Source organism: Prinia subflava, chromosome 4, assembly GCF_021018805.1.
Source record: "Prinia subflava isolate CZ2003 ecotype Zambia chromosome 4, Cam_Psub_1.2, whole genome shotgun sequence".
In the NCBI taxonomy this organism is placed as follows: domain Eukaryota; kingdom Metazoa; phylum Chordata; class Aves; order Passeriformes; family Cisticolidae; genus Prinia; species Prinia subflava.
In genome coordinates this window covers 20012058-20030829 of record NC_086250.1, presented here as the reverse complement: position 1 = coordinate 20030829, position 18772 = coordinate 20012058, and the positions used below count along the sequence as shown (strand labels likewise).

At 39.7% G+C, this 18772-nt stretch overlaps 1 protein-coding gene across 2 annotated transcripts in view; it reads left to right on the top strand.

Moving 5' to 3' along the window:
- LARGE1 (LARGE xylosyl- and glucuronyltransferase 1) overlaps positions 1 to 18772 on the top strand; it is a 272408-nt gene that overhangs the window by 220516 nt on the left and 33120 nt on the right. For both annotated transcript variants that reach the window (XM_063395775.1, XM_063395774.1), the window contains 3 exons: positions 6069 to 6181; positions 7682 to 7807; positions 17115 to 17270. In XM_063395775.1, coding sequence (XP_063251845.1) covers positions 6069 to 6181; positions 7682 to 7807; positions 17115 to 17270 — 395 coding nt within the window. The remainder of the gene's footprint in view (positions 1 to 6068; positions 6182 to 7681; positions 7808 to 17114; positions 17271 to 18772) is intronic.

Below are 18772 nucleotides of genomic sequence, written 5' to 3'. Positions count from 1 at the left end.
GTCACTGCCATTGTGCTACAGCATGTAAAGGCTGAAGCCTCCCTCTTCTCTCCCTTTTCAGTCTGAAGGTAGAATGTGTTATCTGAGGTTTAAAACTGCTTAGCAAAAACTCTCCCAATTTTTTGAATTTTAAGATATTTTAATGAAGTGCCTTTTACAGGGTTTTTTAGAAGCCATTTCCATAGTTTACCAAATGAGAACTCCTGGAATATTTCCTTTTTGCCTCTAAAATGTAGTTTCTCCTTGTTATATGGAGAAATTTGGGTGCACAAGGTTGCAAAGGCTGTGAGAATACAGGAGCTTTTTAAAAGCCATGTAAGGAGCTTCTTCACAGATGGTTTTTGTCTCCTTGGCACAGGCTCAGGAAATACAGGGTTTTGAGAAAGGCTACTATCCTTTATGTCTTCCTTGATACCTAAGGAAGTACAGCAGCTGGAAATAACCCCTAGTTTCCATTTTCTATTTTTCTAATATATTTGTTATTTGCCAGCCATGTTGTTTGGCGTGTTAGGCAAATCTTTTCAGCAATTTGGGCTGTTAAAGTGTGTAAATTTATACTGCTTGGGTCTTTATGCTGCTTGGAATCTATGTGAGAGAGGGCCAGTTTCTTCAGGTCTAGAAATGATTTTTCTTTGCTGACCTCTGAAAGGCCTGTGGAATTGTTAGTTCTCTTCACAAGACTCCGGGAGATAAGAGGACACAGCGTTACTTAGCAGGAGGGTCTCTATTAGCAGAGGTTTTCCTCCATAGACCTGCTAAAAGTTTGTGGCTCATGATTCCTCTCCTCCAGACCTTCTAGACTCTGGAATCAAGGAAATTCTTCTGTAGCAGCTTTGGGGCTTTACGAAAGTTGGAGAAATTCCCCCAGAAGTGTAAGTCATTAAAGAGAAGCTAAAAAATATGTTTATCTTTTTCCCAATTGCTCAGGAAGAATAGCATCTTAGCAAAGAAACAGAAACAGAAAACTGGGACATTCTGAGCTACAGTGAGCAGCTCTGTAATAAGAAGTTGGAACTGTGCTTTAGTAAAACATTCATCTTAATTCTGCCTAAGGAAAAGTAGCATACATGGGAAGAGGAGAATGAAGAAAGTAAAAGTCTTCTATTTCATTAAATGGTCATCAGGAAGTGTAAATAAAATGTTTATAATGCTTCAGGAGGAACTGGCCTCCCAACACAACAAATGTGCAGACTGACTGCACATTTCAAAATGCACTTTATGACAACTTCACTTTTAATACATGTGCAGAGAAAACAAGGGCTATTGCATTCTGTCACCATGCCTGGAGGGACACACACTTTGTTTCAAAACAGCTTCTCAGCCCTGTTCAGTTTTCTTAGAGAAAAGTTCAAATGTGGAATCATCCTTTATTCTCAGTGAACACATTGTGCATCCCTGCAAGTTTTTATTTGTTTGGGTTTTTTAGGTTGTGAAAATCTTTTTTGAGAAAAGAAGGCTGGTGCATGTAAGTTCATACTTAAATAATGTATCAGGATGCTCCAGACATGTGCTAGAATGACAGTTCTTCAGTCATATGATGTTAAAAGCTATAGACAAATATGGCTTTATTACATTAATGATGTGGCTGGTCAAATTATGAGCAACGGTCTATAAACCAAGTGAAATAAATGCAGTGAATTTTATCCACACAAAGATGTAAATTTTAAAATGTGTGCAGTGGCTTGTTTTGGAATTGTAGATTTAATTTAATGTTTTTATCCCTGGCAGCCATATACTTGTGATTTTTTGTTTGCTCTTGATACTGTGAGTAGAAAACAGAGGCCACAGTCAGTGATGTGGAGCTGTGGCTCAGTGGATTCCAAACGCTTAACAAACTGGTCACTGGAGCCCTGATCAGCAAAGGCATAGTCACATTCCTAACATTACACACTGGGACTGTTTCCAGTGACTTCAGGTACAATAAACCAGAATTTAAAGAAGTTGCCTAAGTATTTGCTAGAATACTCAGCAGTCAGCACTTTATCATTGAGCTTCTCCTGGGACAGCAGAGCTACAAGTCTCTTCCATAGCACCTAAAACTGAATTCAAATTGTTGGTGCCAAAACTGTTCCACAAAACGTGGTAGATTACTGCTCTAAATGTATAAGTCGGATATTTATTACAAAATCTGCATAATTTAGGCCTGTTTATTTCTTATAGCATCTCAGACTCAGTGGTTTGGTATGTGCTCTTCAGTGTGCTGCTTAGCTATAGCAAAATCCCAGTCATTTTTTTAAAACTCACTATTGCTTTATGATATATTTGGAAGCTTGTCTTACCTGTCTGTTTCGGGTATTAGGATGATATCTACTTGTTATTTGTGTAGATTGTTCACTGTTGTAGGCCGAATTTCAAGAGGAATTTTTAAAAACCTGACAAAGATGGGCTCTGAGGTGCTACTCACATAAGATGGCATTGCCTCAAAGGCTCACAAAAGTATCCTGTTCCACCCAAAAGGAACAGGCAAGATGAGACAGAAAATGTTTTCTTAGGAGATACATTTTCTTCCCCGCAGCACTGAGCATTTTTTTCAAGGACCTTAAAAGGCCCATTGTAATAAATTGATTGAGTTTGAAAGCTTGTTCAGTTTCACTGTAACTTCTCTAAGTGATTCTGTTCTGTGTTAAAATGTTGTTTATTACTTCCAGCTCTACTATGTGTTCCTCTCAGAATTTCAGGAAGAGTGGTAGTCTTTGTTCCTGAAGCTGAAGGTGGGGATACTTGGTAGCATTCCAAGGGAAATGGCTTATCTTTCTGCAGACTTTCAATTTACTGTTCAGAAAAATGAAATTAAGTGTTTTGTTCTGCAGCAGATTAAGAAAAACAAACAAACAAGAACAATTTTGCTGATATGCCTTAAAGCATCTCTGGAAGCCATTGCGTAGTGAAAACATTGGAAGAACAAAAAAGTTGTTCTAGATTGAATCAAAAAGTGGGAAAAGGTTGGAAAAGGACAAAAAAATTCAGGTGACTCACAAAGTTTGGTTAGACCCAAAACAGAAAATTTATTTTCCCTTTCAGATTTTGTGATAATTTTCAATAAGATTTTTAATTTGTATCAATTTTGAGATGAAAATTATTTAAGAGCAAGTTGGGTTTTAAAACTTAGCAAAAATTTTTTTGCAGTGTTTTCCAAATGAAACATTTTGATCCAAATATGTTAATTCTGTTTTATTCAATTTATTCACCAAATTACTTTTATTTTGTGTTTGGAGGGAGGTTTTTTGCTTTGTTTTTGGAGCTGGGTTTTTTCGTGTGTCCTTAAATGACATTTTTGAGAAACTGCTTTCTTTGTTTGTTTGCTTTCTTGTTTGTTTGCCTGTTTGAGCAATTCAGAATCTGTCAAATTTGGGTAGTTCAAACAAAATCTCGTCAAGCAGCAGGAGAGAAATGCCATTCAAGTTATAACTAGACTAGGATGTTTTCCACAAATTTAGTAATAAAGCATTCTTTTTCTCCGAGATCTTTGAGATATTTACATCTCTGAATATGCCTGAACTATTTCCTCAGGACAAAGGATATAGGATGTTCTGTGGCTGATCTCATAATACTTATGAGTTGTTTGGGTTGCCACTTTTCTCTTTTTGTTTCTTTGCTGCCAAGCTTTCCTTCTGTTTTTCTCAGGTAGGTTAGGGCAGGAAGATGCTGCACTTCTCAAAAGATCAGAAGCCCCACTGCCTAGGGCCACATGTTAATAAAATATTCCTTTGATTTCTTGTTTTTCCTCCAGTCTCTTCTTCCCCCAGCACAGCAGATGAGAGCAAGTCCCATTTCCCCTTATGTTCAGCTGTATGTCATCTTGAATTTAGTCTGAGATTTCAGTCAATTTGACTCTGAGGGAAGCAGATCCTGAGGCCAATATTTTCCTTTTCTTATTTCAGACACTTTGCCTGCAAACTAATTGTGCAGATTGAAGTTAGTTCATTTGTTATGTTTGCTTTTGGCAACACAACAATATAGAAGAGAACCTGAAGTTCACTGTTCCAAAAAGAGTAATTTTTCCTCTGTGTAAACTGTTTTAAAAGTTTCCAAAACACATGCTTTTGCTTTGCTTTTGGACTTAACAACACTAAGTGAATAGTACTAAAATCTTCTCTTAGTAGAAATATCTTATTCTCACTAATACTAATGAATAAATATTTAAACTTGCTATAAATATTCTCCAGCAGTTATTTTTATGGCCACAGTAAATTAGAAGCCTAAGTAGAAACTGTACAAAGGTGTTAAACTCAAGCCTGCAGGTGAATTAAAATAGAAATCACATTGAAATTAGTTTTGATGGTGAAACATTAAAACTTTGTGAATATTTTCAATAGCCATGATTGCATTATAATTTAGTACATCCTTTCTCACATATATTCCAGTTTTTTCACTCCATCTGCCTCTTTTACTCTCAGCTGCTACCATGATAGCCCCTCAGGACAGCATAATCTTGTTAGCTGCAATGCCATAATCTGCTGCTAGCATAAGAGTGGAAGTCAAGAAGAATCAGAGAATACTGCACATATTAAAACATCTTCATTTTTCCTCCTCAGCTTAGAGATATTAAGAAAGATTGGTTTATTGTCTATAAATTATAAAAATTATTCTATTACAGTTAACTAAATCTTACCATTATTCTTTATTTTTGTTAATAAAGAACCTTCTCAGTTGCATTTCACTGCAAAGCTGAGAGTTCTTTGCCAGCAAAGGAGATCTCCTTTGCCAGAGAGGAGATCTCCCACCCAGTTTATTGCTGCAGCACAAGGAACCTGCTTCACTCTGATGTGGAATTTCAGACAATGCATAATGGCTCTCTTAGAAGCTCATGCACACACACTGCATAGAGGCTTTTCTTATGCTGCAGGGAAGACAAACACACTGGCATAAATAAACTGTAGCACGTTGTAACAATGCATCCCTTACCAATCCAACAGCTGGAAGCAGAAGGGTTGACTGAAAATGAAAGGGTATCCCTCCAGTACGGATTCCAGCATCCTTGGGAACCAGATGGACTGAAATGGAAAACACAACTAAAATAGGCCACAAAATTCACTGCCAGGAGAGGTTTTCTTTTTATTAGTAGCAGTGTCAGGTTTTACTAGAAAGAAACTTGCCATGTCATAGAAACTAAATATAGGAAGGAACTGGAACCACCTATGTCCTTTCCCAACCAGTGCAGCACTTTTCCAGGTACATTTTCTAATCCTCGTGTACTCTGATTTGGAAAGACTCGTGAAATAAAGTATTTTATCTGCCATTTTTAGTTTATTTCACCGCAGTCATTTTAAGAGAATTTTTCTTAAGCATTCTGACTACATTTCCTTTGTTTTTCTCATTACTTTTAGTTTTATCAACTTGGACTCCCTGAGGCAGCTTTTCCCAGTGCCTGCTTTTTGTCATTTCGTATTCTTCTGTGTAGCTGCTCCAGTTCTCTAAGTTGCCGTGATATTTTTTTGTAAGACCTCTTGTTAAATGTCATTTGCAGATGTCATTACTGTTCTGTTTACTTCCTCCCTCCACTAATGAAGATGTGAAACAACACAGAACCCATCATTGCTCTTACTAGGTGGTTTCTGTCAGCCTGCAAGGCTGCTGTTTATCGATGCTTCTTTGTGGTCCCTCAATCTGCATTCATTCCCCATGACAGCACTCTTATCTAAGCCTTTCTGAATTCATTTTTCAAGCAGATTTTTTTAAGACACTGTAGGAGAGGTTTTGCTGATGTTTCAATCCAGCTTCATTTCTTCTGCTGTACATTTCTTTTCCCTTGTACACTAGGAATTTTGGCCAAAGAGCAGCTGAGGAATGACAGTGCAGGCTGAGGTACTTTTTTTCCCACCCACAATTTCCAGTTTGAGGATCTTGTTCTGTGGATAGTTGGTGCCTTAATGGCAGGCCCTCTCAAGGTCCAGGTTGTAACCAGCATTGATAATCTGTTCCTCAGAGAAGTTTCAAAGACTGTGATCAGATGTGTCAGATAACTCCATGTCCTGTTTTAGCTGCTGAATCAGCACGTGGGCAGGGTGGGCCTTGGCTGGCACGTGACATCATGGGCTCTCCTTGTCTCTGCCCCATGTTTCCTGCAGGGGTGATCTTGCTGCTTCTCGATAAGCTGCGGAAGATGAAGTGGGAGCAGATGTGGAGACTCACAGCTGAACGGGAGCTGATGAGCATGCTGTCCACTTCACTGGCTGACCAGGTGAGTAGGACTTTGCAGGGCTGTGGGACAGCCACTGGGCCATGAGTTGAGGAAGGAAAGAAAGGGAAAGGGGATGAGATGTGGGAAAAGGCAAGGGAAAGCTGTTGGGCCTGTAGTCACCATCTGTTGAATCATTCTGGGGAAAATGTGGAAGAAAACAGAGATTTGGTCACAAGGTTCTTCTTACTACACTGACATTTTCACTCCTCTGCTCAGATGATTCATAGGAGACACAAAAGGGGTTTTCAAGCTTTCATTTTCTGTCCTCCCTTCTTTAACACAGAACTCTCCAGACACCAGAAGTCCAACTAAACTCTGTCTTTTCCCACTGGTTATTGTCTAATCAGACTTTAGTTTGAAGAGTCTCCTGACATTTCTTTACTGTTTCTGGTAGATGAGTCCCAGATGTCTTTTAATGTACTCCTTGCCACAACAGCCCTATAAAGACAAAAGTACTGCTGTCTCCCTGCAACAGATAGGAAACTGAGACCAAGAGAAGAAATAGTGTGCCTAAACATAGAAATATAGTGTTAAAATTTGTGCTTCTTGCCAGCTCTCAGTTTAAACCCAGAAACCCTGTTAATGTAATACTAGACCTGAACCAATAATTCTTGCTCAACAGTTTGAAAATGTTAACTCAATGCGGCATCATATTTACACACTTGTTCTTCCTGAGCAACATCTGGCTCCTGACCAGTCACCACAAAGGAAGCACACTCCTCACTGGGCACATGGAGATGTGCACTTCGTACAACGTCTTTGCAGGGTGATCCAAAAGCTCCTAAGGTTCATTAAAATGATCCTTGCAATTTTGCTGTGTTTTCCATCATGTCTTGAGTCAATGTCTAATACCTGCAATGAGGCAGAATTTTGCAGAGCAGAGAAAGGCTGCTTGTGTCTTGTGTCTACCTTACCCACAGACTGTCCTTGTAACTTCTCTAACAGAACGGCTGCTTAGGGGCAGAACACTTTCTGTCCCTCATGCTGTAGGCTGCTCTGCGGGTCTGTCCTACATGCCTTCTCCATAAAGTACCTGGAGAACTTGTTGCAACAATAAAGTGCTAGCTAAAGTCACGTCAGTAATTAACCTTGAAGCAGTGTAGCTGCCAGATTCGCTTTCCTTCCCTTTATTAAAAAGTGGTGCTGTACTTAGTGCCAGCAGGCACTGTGTCGTTTACTGCCAGCTACTCTCCCTGGTGACTAGAACAGGAACCACACCTCATGCCAGCAGTACAAGAGGAATGAAAACTGCTGGAGTCCCTTAGCTCTGTGCATCAGGAGAGCTTGTTCCCCTTGTTTGGATCCATATATCACCCCTTAGATTAATAGCACTCCCCAAGGAAACAGAATTATGGAGAAAGGTTTACAGACCTCACCTTTCATCACCATTGGAATTTCTGTCTGTGAGGCAGAGAAGGACAGTCAGCTGGGGGGGGAGTTGAGATCACCTCACGTAGTAGAAACAACATACCCAAATATATATCTGTTTTTTTCTGCTAGGATATCTTCAATGCAGTCATCAAGCAAAATCCCTTCCTTGTCTACCAGCTCCCCTGTTTCTGGAATGTACAGCTTTCTGATCACACTCGTTCTGAGCAGTGCTACAGAGATGTGTCTGACCTGAAGGTATGTTGCACAGGAGGTTGGATGGGTGGTGTCCTTTGGGACAGAGAATGAAGGACTGCTGTCAGAGAAAGCTGAACTGCCTTAAGTAGGGGGGGAACTAACACATACTGTTTAGGAAGACACCCAAACAGGGAAAGGAAATGTGGCTTGGGCTTCGTGCATTTTGACTACTACTAGAAAATTCAAATACAGACGCTGCTTTGGGATTTGGCAAGGTGTTAAAGAAGTGCTCTGCCTTCTTACATTCTGTACTTGCCACCTTTGCCAGTGCAGCTTACTGCTGAATTCTTACTGCTGTCTCAGGTCTTAGCTCTTCCTAGACAAAGAATGCAAAACCTTTCCTTTTTGTACTGGACAAATTTGAAACTCTTTACTGAACATCATTTAATAGAGAAATTCACAGAGAGGATTGGGCAGACCCTAGCTAGACGTTCATTAGCAGAAATGTAGACCTTGCTCCCTTCATACTTAGCCTGTACATACACTTAACCCAGTCATGTTGCAACTCATTTTTCTAGGTTTTGTCCTGAAAATAAAAAGGCTGAGTAAAACCTGTTAATTTAATGAAATGAAGCTATAGTGTCAGTTTAATAGCACATTTTTCACTATTAACAAGTGGAATATAAGAGGAGGGTGAATTTTAATAGATACGGGTAAATGAACATCAATTGTGCTGTAGCCATTTTGAAACACCAGACTCAAAGACTCAAATATAGCATTCAGAGAGTTCAGAATTGAAGCTTGATTGAGCTTTGTCCAGGTGTAGAGTAAGATTGTGCAGCAGTAGATTCTATCAGAGTGGACTAGTGGCATCAGAGCATAGTAAATATTAGATAGTTTTTGGTGACTGATTTTGGAATTCAGTCAAGGTTTGTAAATTTGGTTTTATATTTCGAGAATGTAAATGAGGTTTTAAAAAAAAAAAGGCACAAAACTGGTTGCAAGGAAAAGGTTGCAAGGGCCCTCTGGAGACCATCCAAACCCCACTTAATCCAGGACCAACATAGACCCATTGCTCAGCACCTTGTACAGATGACTGTCAAATCTCCAAACACTGAGATGTCACGTGCTTCCTGGTCCCATGTTCCAAAGTTTGGCCACCCTCTTTGTACAACATACATCCTAAATCTAACCAAGTTTTCCTTTGTAGCAATTTGTAGAGTAACAGCAGGAGTGTTCAATATGAGCACCAGATACTTGATGAATATAGAAAATCAATCATTCTCAACACATTGACTGCAAAAACTGTGCTTCCAAGAGACAGAAATTCTTCTACATGGGTTAACTGACCTGTCAAAACTGGCCATCATTGACTGAATTTCATATATGAAGTATTCACAACTGACTATTCAGGTGTGATCCTTTGAGGACAGCTTTTAAAGTTAAATCACTGTTCTGTCAGTACACTAATCACTAAATGGTTTATATTCTCTGTTTATATAGCAGGATCACCACAGACACTTTAAAAGCATCATGGTTTTATGCCATGAAACAAAGTGCTAGTAGAGATTTTAGCACTGCATTCACGTGGAGAATCATGTATGACAATGATTGTAGGGCCTGACACAAAAAGAAAGATTTGTAACAGGGAAAATGTTTCCTAAAAAATGAACTTCAGAAAAATATACCTCCCACCTGTGACATATCACAGTATTTTGCTGTGAATTAGAGGCTGACATTGATTTATATAACCGAGACAGTCAGATTGGACTCGGCACAAGGTGAAGACACCGACATTTACCTGGGAAAAGATACTGAAGCTGGTAACAAGGATCAAGGGTTTGGTTCCATTGCCTAAATACAGTTTGAGTCACCATAGGGGCTCTGCAGTATCCATATAGGAGCAGCAGATAAAACACAGACCTACAGGAGACGATATCCTCTTGGCAAGGCAGCTGATGGGCAGGCAGAATAGCTGTAAGGTGCTTTCAGTGTTGCTGTACATCTGGATTTACACAGCCAAAGTGTCTTCTGTATGAGTGGGTTTGGAGGCTGGTGGAGCTCACCTCAGAGCAGAAGTCTGATCTTCTGAGTCCAATGACTGTATTAACTAATCTGCTTCAGGTGTGGGACATCTAACTCATACAGAACATCTACAAGTAAGCATTTGACAGAGGTATTTTAAAAACAAATGAAATCCTTTATTTCTTATCAATTAACAAATTCATCTTTACAACTATAATTCAGACTTGGTTGTTTATTGCTGTATATTGTGTGACACTCTCAGTTCCATTACAGCATAGGCAGTGAAGTCTAAGATGTGTGATTTTCTGGTCTGAGGTATTTTAACTCAACAAAGGGTGCAGACACATAAGCAGTTTCTTCAGCTAAACTGGACTTATTCACGCTACTAAAATTACCCCTACACACTAAATCAGGGCTGAAATTCTTTGCCTTGAAAGAGAGGCCAGAGCCTTATCTAGTGCACATAAAACCCTATGGTTTCAATGTCTTTTCCCATACTGAGCAGTGAAAGAACTGGCCTTCAGGCAGCACTGTTTAAAATTCTTTATACAATTAAAAAAAAAAGGCATAGACCAATTAAAGTTGTAAATTTGCATTATGAAAATTATCAAAATTCTAGTTCTGTAAATGAACCAGCTGGTTACATATATGAGTCTCACAAAAAATTAATGAATGTCATTACCTCAAGTTAAAAATTGCACTCTTAAAATCACCCAAATTAGTCAGTTCTATGGCATTTGATACAAATGGTACAACACAACAGATTTGGTACATTCTGTGTTTTGTGGTAAGACTGGAATGAGAAACTAGGTAAAACAAACCTTCAGGGTAAGAGGGTAAGAAAGGCAGATTTTGAAGTTTGCACTGGGGGGATAAAGAGGGATAGCATAGGGAAGAAGGAAGGGAATGGAGAGATTTAAATTCAAAGGTAAAGCTGACCCAGTCAAGTATTCCTCAACCAAATCAGAGTGCATCCTCCTGTCAGACTGAAAAGGTGCTGATTTAATTCCATTTGGCCTCAAAGTCCGTTGGAGTTGAGGATTTTTCATATCTTATGCACAGCATTGTGTCAAGTAAACTTGGACCCCCGGGGCTGGCGGCTGTTCAGGGATCTGTGTGCGTGTGTGTGTGTGCAGACACTTCTTTGCTGCTTTGTTCACATTTACACAAGGCTTAGGGAGCAGTTGAATATTTTATATTGCCTGAAGAGGAGTCTAATCACCCTTTTCTCTTTTTAGGCCTCATTAAGTTGCATGGCTATCCATTTTATTGATTTTTTTTTTTTTTGGTGGGGGATCCATCTGAATCTGAGGTTCGTTTATGCATTGCTTTTGCTTGCTTCTTGGTTAGTAGTTTGTTCCTGTCTGTAAGGAAATCTCAGTTACTATGATTTGGCACAAACCTAATGACAGGAAAAGTACGATGAAAGAAGGTAATGAATTTTGATGCCTCTGACAACAAATCATGACCTCATTGAATGAGTCAGTCATAAAGTCTGGTTGTCAAGGATACAGATGCTATTTACATACAGACAATCTGGTAATTCACAATCACAAAAATCAGATGCTGGAGTCTTCAATGGGAATGTATCAGATTATTAGAATATACACACACTTCAACATGGAGAAATGCTTTACAACCTATTGACAGCTTTTCAAATGGTTCTGAATACAGCTGGTACTAAATTGGCAGATAGGTAAATAGTGAACCTCATAAATTCCCCATTGGGAACTTGTGTTCTGCGATTCACTGTGTCCTCCCTCGGAATGTCCTCCACGCTGGGATGACTTTGTGATACTGCTTACAGAAGTTTAAACAGCTTCTCTTCCATAACTGTAATGCATCATTTTAGTTCTGCCTCAGACATGACCCATGTCACCTCTTTGTGTTCCAGTCCCTGAGCCACCCCATGCTGTCCAAGCACTTCTACTCTAACCTGCAGCACTTCTGGGATTCTGCAGCCTGGCAGAATGCCTTTTAATGCCAGTGAAGGAAAAACTGCAATGAGAGGAGTGAGGGATGGAGAGGGTTTAACAATACCCATCCTCTGAGTGAGGATTGGAATCAGTCAGGAGCTTCCAGCCAAACAAGAAGCACCATGTGTTTATAGGGGTGCTTCTGCAGGCAGGAGACCTCTCATTAAACACTGGCACAGGAGTTGAAGGAAGAGAAGGACTTTTCCTTCAGAGGAAAAATAAAGAGCTTTGGAAAGTACAACACAGGGACAGTCTGTCAGCTTAGTGCCGTACAGCAGTGGCAGTGAGCAGTGGAGTAAAGTAATCCCTGGGACCATGGGCGCCAAACTTGGCAGGGCAGGAATTTGAGTCTCACATCCAAAAAGCACTGCCTGCACCTTAGAGTTGCTGGCTAGTCCAGCCTGAGTCTCTTCTACTTACGTGGTTTAGTAATATTGATGGTGGAGGGTTAAAAATATAATTTCTGTGTAAGTTTACCATGGAGTTAAGTTGAGGTATGTGTGGGGGGGAGGAAGGTAGAGAACGTACAACTGGAACTTGACGCAGCTCAGCTTTGGAACAAGCGTCAGCTTCTGCAACCAGCTCCATGCCATTGTAATGACCGAATCAAGTGTGACTGTAGCCCAGGAGATAATTGAGAAGCATTGTTTTAACCAAATAAAGTGTGGATCAGGGTAGAAGCATAGGTGTGATTTAAGATAGTAACTAAGGAATAGGATAATCCGTATCTAGGGGTGGAGGTTAGTTAACGTGTATAATTATCACAAATCAACTCTGTATTCTCGGGCACAAGATTTGGGCACTGTATGCCCCTGTGTCCCACGCTTGAATAAAGAACCGCATATGATCGCCTTCATGTGGTTGTATGTTTTCCTACGCTAACATTTTCACATTAAAATCTCTATGATGACATTTTTATGAAGTATACAAACCTTTCTGAGGAAATTGGTTCTTTTATTAAACCATTCACTTCTGATAAAACACAGTTAAAATACAAAGTTTCCAGACATCTCTAGTCATGGCATAAGTTACACATGTGGAACATATTTGCAGTACGATTTAGGGCATATTTAAACTTCTAAAAAAGCCGATTGAGATGACATTAAAGTGACATATACAGGTGGCTTTACTTTGAGGATTTGCCAAATGTTTAACTCCTACTGATTTCAGTGGGAAGTGTCTGGTTGCCTAAGAAAGGAGTCTAGTTTCTTAGCAGGAAAGCTTCCTGTTTAAAAAATACCACTTGTTTGCCTAAATTGTGAAGTGCTCATGGGCTTAATAAAGGATATCTATTCAGTGCCTTGCAAAATTAAACTTCTTTAAGCTTAAATTTAAGCTTAATTTAGTCTTATTTCTTGCCCTTCAGCCTAGAAAGCAGGTATATAATTATACAGGATATCCTGTGCTCTATGATTCTGAGAGAGCTGAAGCAGAGTGAGAAATTATCAAGATGTGTCTTTGGGTAAAAAAAAATGGAAGAGATTGTGGTTAAGGAAACATTTGGCTAAATACTTCTTTCTGAGAGAGAAAATGCTTCAGGGGGAAAAAATGGTTAAAGTTACCAATAGAAATAATGTTGTATTCAAGCTTATTGTTTAGTGGTTTGAACATCACATTTGAAATATTTTACTTCCCCAGAGATTAAATGCAGATATTTATTAAATGCAGACATAAGGAGGTTTGGTAGGATTTTTGTTTTCAGTGTATTTCCATCTAGATAACTGTTCTTAGAGTCTTCCTAGACTTCCCCAGCATATAACATCCTCTCTTCCCTCCCATCTCAGATCCCATTGCTATTCTATGAGGCTCCCACTGTGTCATCATTTGAGTGCCTTGGGTCAGAACCTGAGGAATAAATGGGGACCATGGGTGCAGTTAGCCTGTTTTAGGCCACAAGCGTATGGAAGTGTTCCAGGAGGCTGGCTGTGTGTAATCAGGGGGTGGTAATGCTTGCTGATTAACTAGGATGGTATTAACAGAAATGTGGATAGTGCCAAATTGCTTAATGACAACTAACCAAGTGTTAAATAGATGTGGAATTTTAAGTTCTGATCTTTCAGTACTGAAATTACTAAATGAAGATTAAGGAAGTGTACTTTCTCATAGTTCTGAGGAGGCTGTGATCAAGAGTGGGAAGGATTCATAGGTCAACCTGAAGACTGGCATTGTTCCTGAGGTGTCTACCCAGATAATGGCACTGGAATTTTATATTTCTAGCTGCAGTTTCCTCTGTAAGCCAGCAGAACTTTGGAATAGCTTAGAAACTAGAAGAAGAAATAAACACAGTATTATGGTGCTATTCAGCCTTGGAACGGGGATGTTGGAGTAATGAGATTTTCAGTTTCTAGATTCACTTTCTCTTTTTAATGTGGAGATAACAGTCTTTAAACAAAGTGATTTTTTTTTTCTGATTTCCCTGTAGTCTCTTGCCAACTGATCTTTTTTATTTCTCCAATCAGTTTACTATTGTGCACAGTAAAGTCTCTAATGCAGTGGCCATAGCTGTGCAGTCTTTATCATGTACCTCACTGATGCCCAGTCTGTACAAGAGTGTCTTGGCCTGCACAAATTCTGCTGTAGCTGATGGTGCAATAGACCATATCAGACAGCCAGAACTGAATGTGAGTTTGTGGGCTGACATAAAAAAGAGTATGGTCTTTGGATGTAGTATTGTATATCAATGGTTAAGAGTCTTGTTGCTTTTTGTAACTTGCTGTTCTTTTTTATGCTTTAGTATCTCATAGTGTTTATCTAATTGTGTTACATTTGAAAAGCAGCCTGCTTTTTTACTAGACCTGTTTTGTGGATTTTCTACCTCAGGTCATCCAGATGGTTGCATAGTTCCTTGATGTTCTTTAGCACATCATTTTAGCACAGTTTGGCATGTGCTGTCCTTCTTGATTAAAAAATCAGCTTTTTTGTATAGTCATCAGTTCCATTCAGCTTTGTGCAGTTCATTCCAGGCTCCTGACATCAGTGTACATGCAGCATCATGACAACTGCTGTTGTTTGGGTTTGAAATTATCTCCCACACAATTGGGTAAAGACTTCAGCAAACGCCTGGATGTGATGTGACACTGTGTGTGTTGATGGGAATTTCCTGCAGTACCAAGAAGCCTGTCCTGTGGCAGTTTCTGAGGTTATCATCCTTAGCCATCTCTACGTTCATGGTGTCCAGGTCTCTGGGTACTCAGAGTGCTCAGCAGCATTAGGATGTTTGTGAAGATGAGGATACTTGTGAGTATCCAAAAGGAAACACAGGAAGTGTAGGAGCAGTATGTAAAGCACACAAAAGGGTTTTCTTAACAAGTATTTTTCTCCCATTTGCCAGATTTGTAGCTTTCTTTGATCCACTCTTAAGTAAGTACAAGTTACAATGGAAGCAGACAGCTTCCATTCTGTGCCTGCTTGTGAAAATGCATGCTGGTACCCTGTAAAACTGTTAAATAGCCCTTTAGGTTCCTTCAGCCCCGTGCTTCTGTTACATGTGCCCATTTACCTGTGGTAGGATTCAGTGGCTGAGATTTGTTTCAAGCATTAATGCCTTTTGCTGCAGTTAAATACAATGGAGGAAATACATCAAGTTCTTTTCAAAGAAGGGAGATTTTGAAGATCTGTTTTTCAGTGGAGAAAACCTGTGTCTTAAGTTTATGCTGTTACCTACCCAAAGCTCTTTTCATTTATGTTGTGGTCTGTATTTTCACCACATGATGCAGCAACATGTTACTGCACAGTTGTGCTATACTTCTGAACATCTGGACAAAAGTAAAACCAGCAAAGAGTGTTGCATTACCTGGGACAAATACCTACACCAAGTAATTTGGTCTGAATAATTTCTCAAATTTATGCAGTGTGTAGATGCATCATAATCTTTATTTAAAGTGTTCCTATAAATGGAAAAAGCAATTTGCCAATATCTGAAATTATCTTCTTTCCTTACAGTTGTTGGGTTTTTTAAGTGCTTGTGTGGTTTTCTGACATCCTGGTAGGCTTAGCAGTGAAATCCCAGGAACAGATAAAGCTTTTCCTATCAGGAGATACTTCGTGGGTTTTGGGTAGGTAGAGTGCCATAGCTTTAATGGCAGTATAAATACTCAGTGGAGCAACCGTGTTGTTTGCTGTAGTCGAAGCAGAATTCAGGCTGCATCCTGCTCTTTCCTCATCCAGTCCACTCACTGGGAAACAAATACTGTGGTTTCAGAGAACTCCCCGTTCCTGTGGAGGGAGCTGTGTTGCTAACACCAAGGGAACTGCATTCATCCTCTCAGGGCTGCTCCTGCTGGGTGTGCTGTGTTTCGCTCGGGGTGTTCCCTCCCTGAGCTGTGATGTTCAGAGCAAAGCTGACCACAGTGCTGCAGCTCTGTGCTCTGTGTGACTGACATGGTGTCTTCACGCAATTAACTTAATGGATGCAGAGAACTTCCAGAACTTGGAGCTTGGAAGCATTCCCAAGGGAGACTCTTCTTTTTAACCTCTTTAGGAGTCACAGGAATAAAACTGAATACAAAGTATTCAGTGGGTTTTTTTCTTATGTCTAAAATATAGCCTCTATAAAATGAAATCATTCCTGCAAGCTACTATCGACTCCCTCGTGGTTTTTCCTTAGGGCGCCATTGCCATTCACACTGGCAGCAGTGCAGAGTTGCATCAATGCAAATGAGGATCAGGCCCTTTATGCCAGCATTACAGTTTAAGTCTAGGCCACTGTGACAGTCATGTCCCATTAGCAGAGAATAAATACCTGCTAGAAATTGGAACTCAGAGGATGAGAAGTTGTACTGCATTGCTGTGTTATGTTAATACAACAGAGATCAGTCTTGTTTAAGTGAAGCAATGGCAAAAAGGAAGTCAGATTAGATTCAGTCCTTTTGGAACTATTTAAATGGGTATAGGAATTAATTTCAAGCTGGTTCTTCTCAATGCCTAACCAGGAAAGAGGCTTCCTGGCCTGAAACAGGGAATCAATTTCATTATCAGAAAGTCACATGGAAATCTGAGATTAATGTTTAATGCCTACATTGCTGTGTCCCTTGTCCTTCCATCTTCTTCAGCAGAGTCCATAAACTACCAGCTCCGTGGTTAGAGTTGTGGAAGTATTTACAAGGTGCTGCTTCTCAGCACAGAGTAACACCCTCACTCAAATGTGCAGATGATACCATGGAAGAGTTTCCAAGCACATCACCTCCAGCATGTACAGTTACTTGTGGAAGAAATGACAAAGCCTTCCCTGTAAAAAGACAGAAAGAAGTCTGGATAGTTTGTGGGGGTTTTTAAGAGGGCAGCACACTGAACACACATAAAAATGAGCAGATAAGGCAGATCTGTATCGTAACAGCAGGATGTCTTTTCTCTTTTTCTCCTCTGAGGTAATTCACTGGAATTCACCAAAGAAGCTGCGAGTGAAAAACAAGCATGTGGAGTTTTTCCGCAACCTCTACCTGACATTCCTGGAATATGACGGGAATTTGCTGAGACGGGAACTCTTTGGCTGCCCCAGTGAAGCAGATGTTAACAGTGAAAATGTAAGTGGGATGTCTAAGATTTGGTGATACACAGGTGGTTCCTACAAGGCACAGGATTTCTGAAGACTTGGAGTTGGTTGTGGGAGTAGTGCAGAGCAGTGGAAATCAGGAGAATTAAAGGCGATGCTCAGATTCCCAGGGTGACACTGTGCAAATCATTTAATCTCTCTGTGCCTCTGTTCCTCACCTGTAAAACCATCGTATTAATCTCCTCTTTAACCTGGGTTTTGCTGGGTTTTTTTGTCTACTTTGCCCTTGCAAAATCCCCAACGGGGGTAACATCACAAGCTAAAACTGAGGATTTGGGTTCTTATTCCATTAGGCAAATTTATACATCTCACCCTTAAACCTTGTCCTGGTTTCAGCTAGGATAGAGTAAATTTTTTTCCTTAGTAGCCAGGGATGTGTTTTGGATTCAGTATGGCAGACCTATAACTTTCCAGGAGGTCTTGTTTCTTGCTGTGTATTTGTTCAATATACAGTTATGTCAGTTTTGTGTAGTAGATACTAGTGCACAAGTAGTGAAGAAGAAAGGAAAATACCAAGACTTCTGGATTTAGATCTGTGAATTTTTGCTATGCTGCATACTACAGAATGACCAAATGCTTTGAGGTACATATAGACTGTGAGACTACAGGTTTTTTCTGTTTATCCCTTAACCAATCAAAGCAGTATTTATGTGTGTCTGCATAACATTTGCAATCAGAATCTTTCAGACTGAGCAAATCTTTTGAAAATTACTGAAGTCAAGGATGTTTACCCACAGATGTATGTATATGTGTGTGCTTGTGCATTAGTACATGTAAGTCCAAAGGAAAAAACCTGTTAACTGAAGTGTTTATACCCAGATATATATGAACTCCTTGTGTATAGTATGGTTTCTGGAGATTTGTAGACCAAGTACCAATTTTGCCTACATAGTCTGGAAGGAAACAAAAAGGAATCTGTAACACTTTATTCAGGAAAAAATATTTCTAAAATATGCAACATTATCTATATAAAAATCAATTAAGCAAAGCCAATATCATGTACACATTAGCAATTAAGAGGTAAGTGACAATCAATGTCATCATTGAGGCTGGTAGTGTTTCCATTTAGTCTGTGAATAAAATGACCACAGGAGATGCCATTCCCATATTTTTAGATACAGCACTAAGAGATTCTATTTTCAGATATAGCACTAAGTATAAATATATTTTAACCCAGGGCAGAGCTTCCCAGACACTTTATTTTACCATCTTACTGTTTTCTGAAAGAATGGGGCTTAACTGGAGAGACAAGGAGGTGAGGGAAAGAAAGAGAGAGAGAATGAGAGAGAGGGAAGGCAAGTGCACCACCAGAGCAAAAGCACATGGAGGAAGAAAATCCTCTGCAAGAGGCTCTTAGGCAATCAAGTGAACTCAATGTGATAAAAGACCACTAAGAGCCTCACCCTTGGGGACATCAAGATACCAAAGACAGAGTAGAGGGTAGAATAGGAAGAGAAAAGGCGACTGAGACAT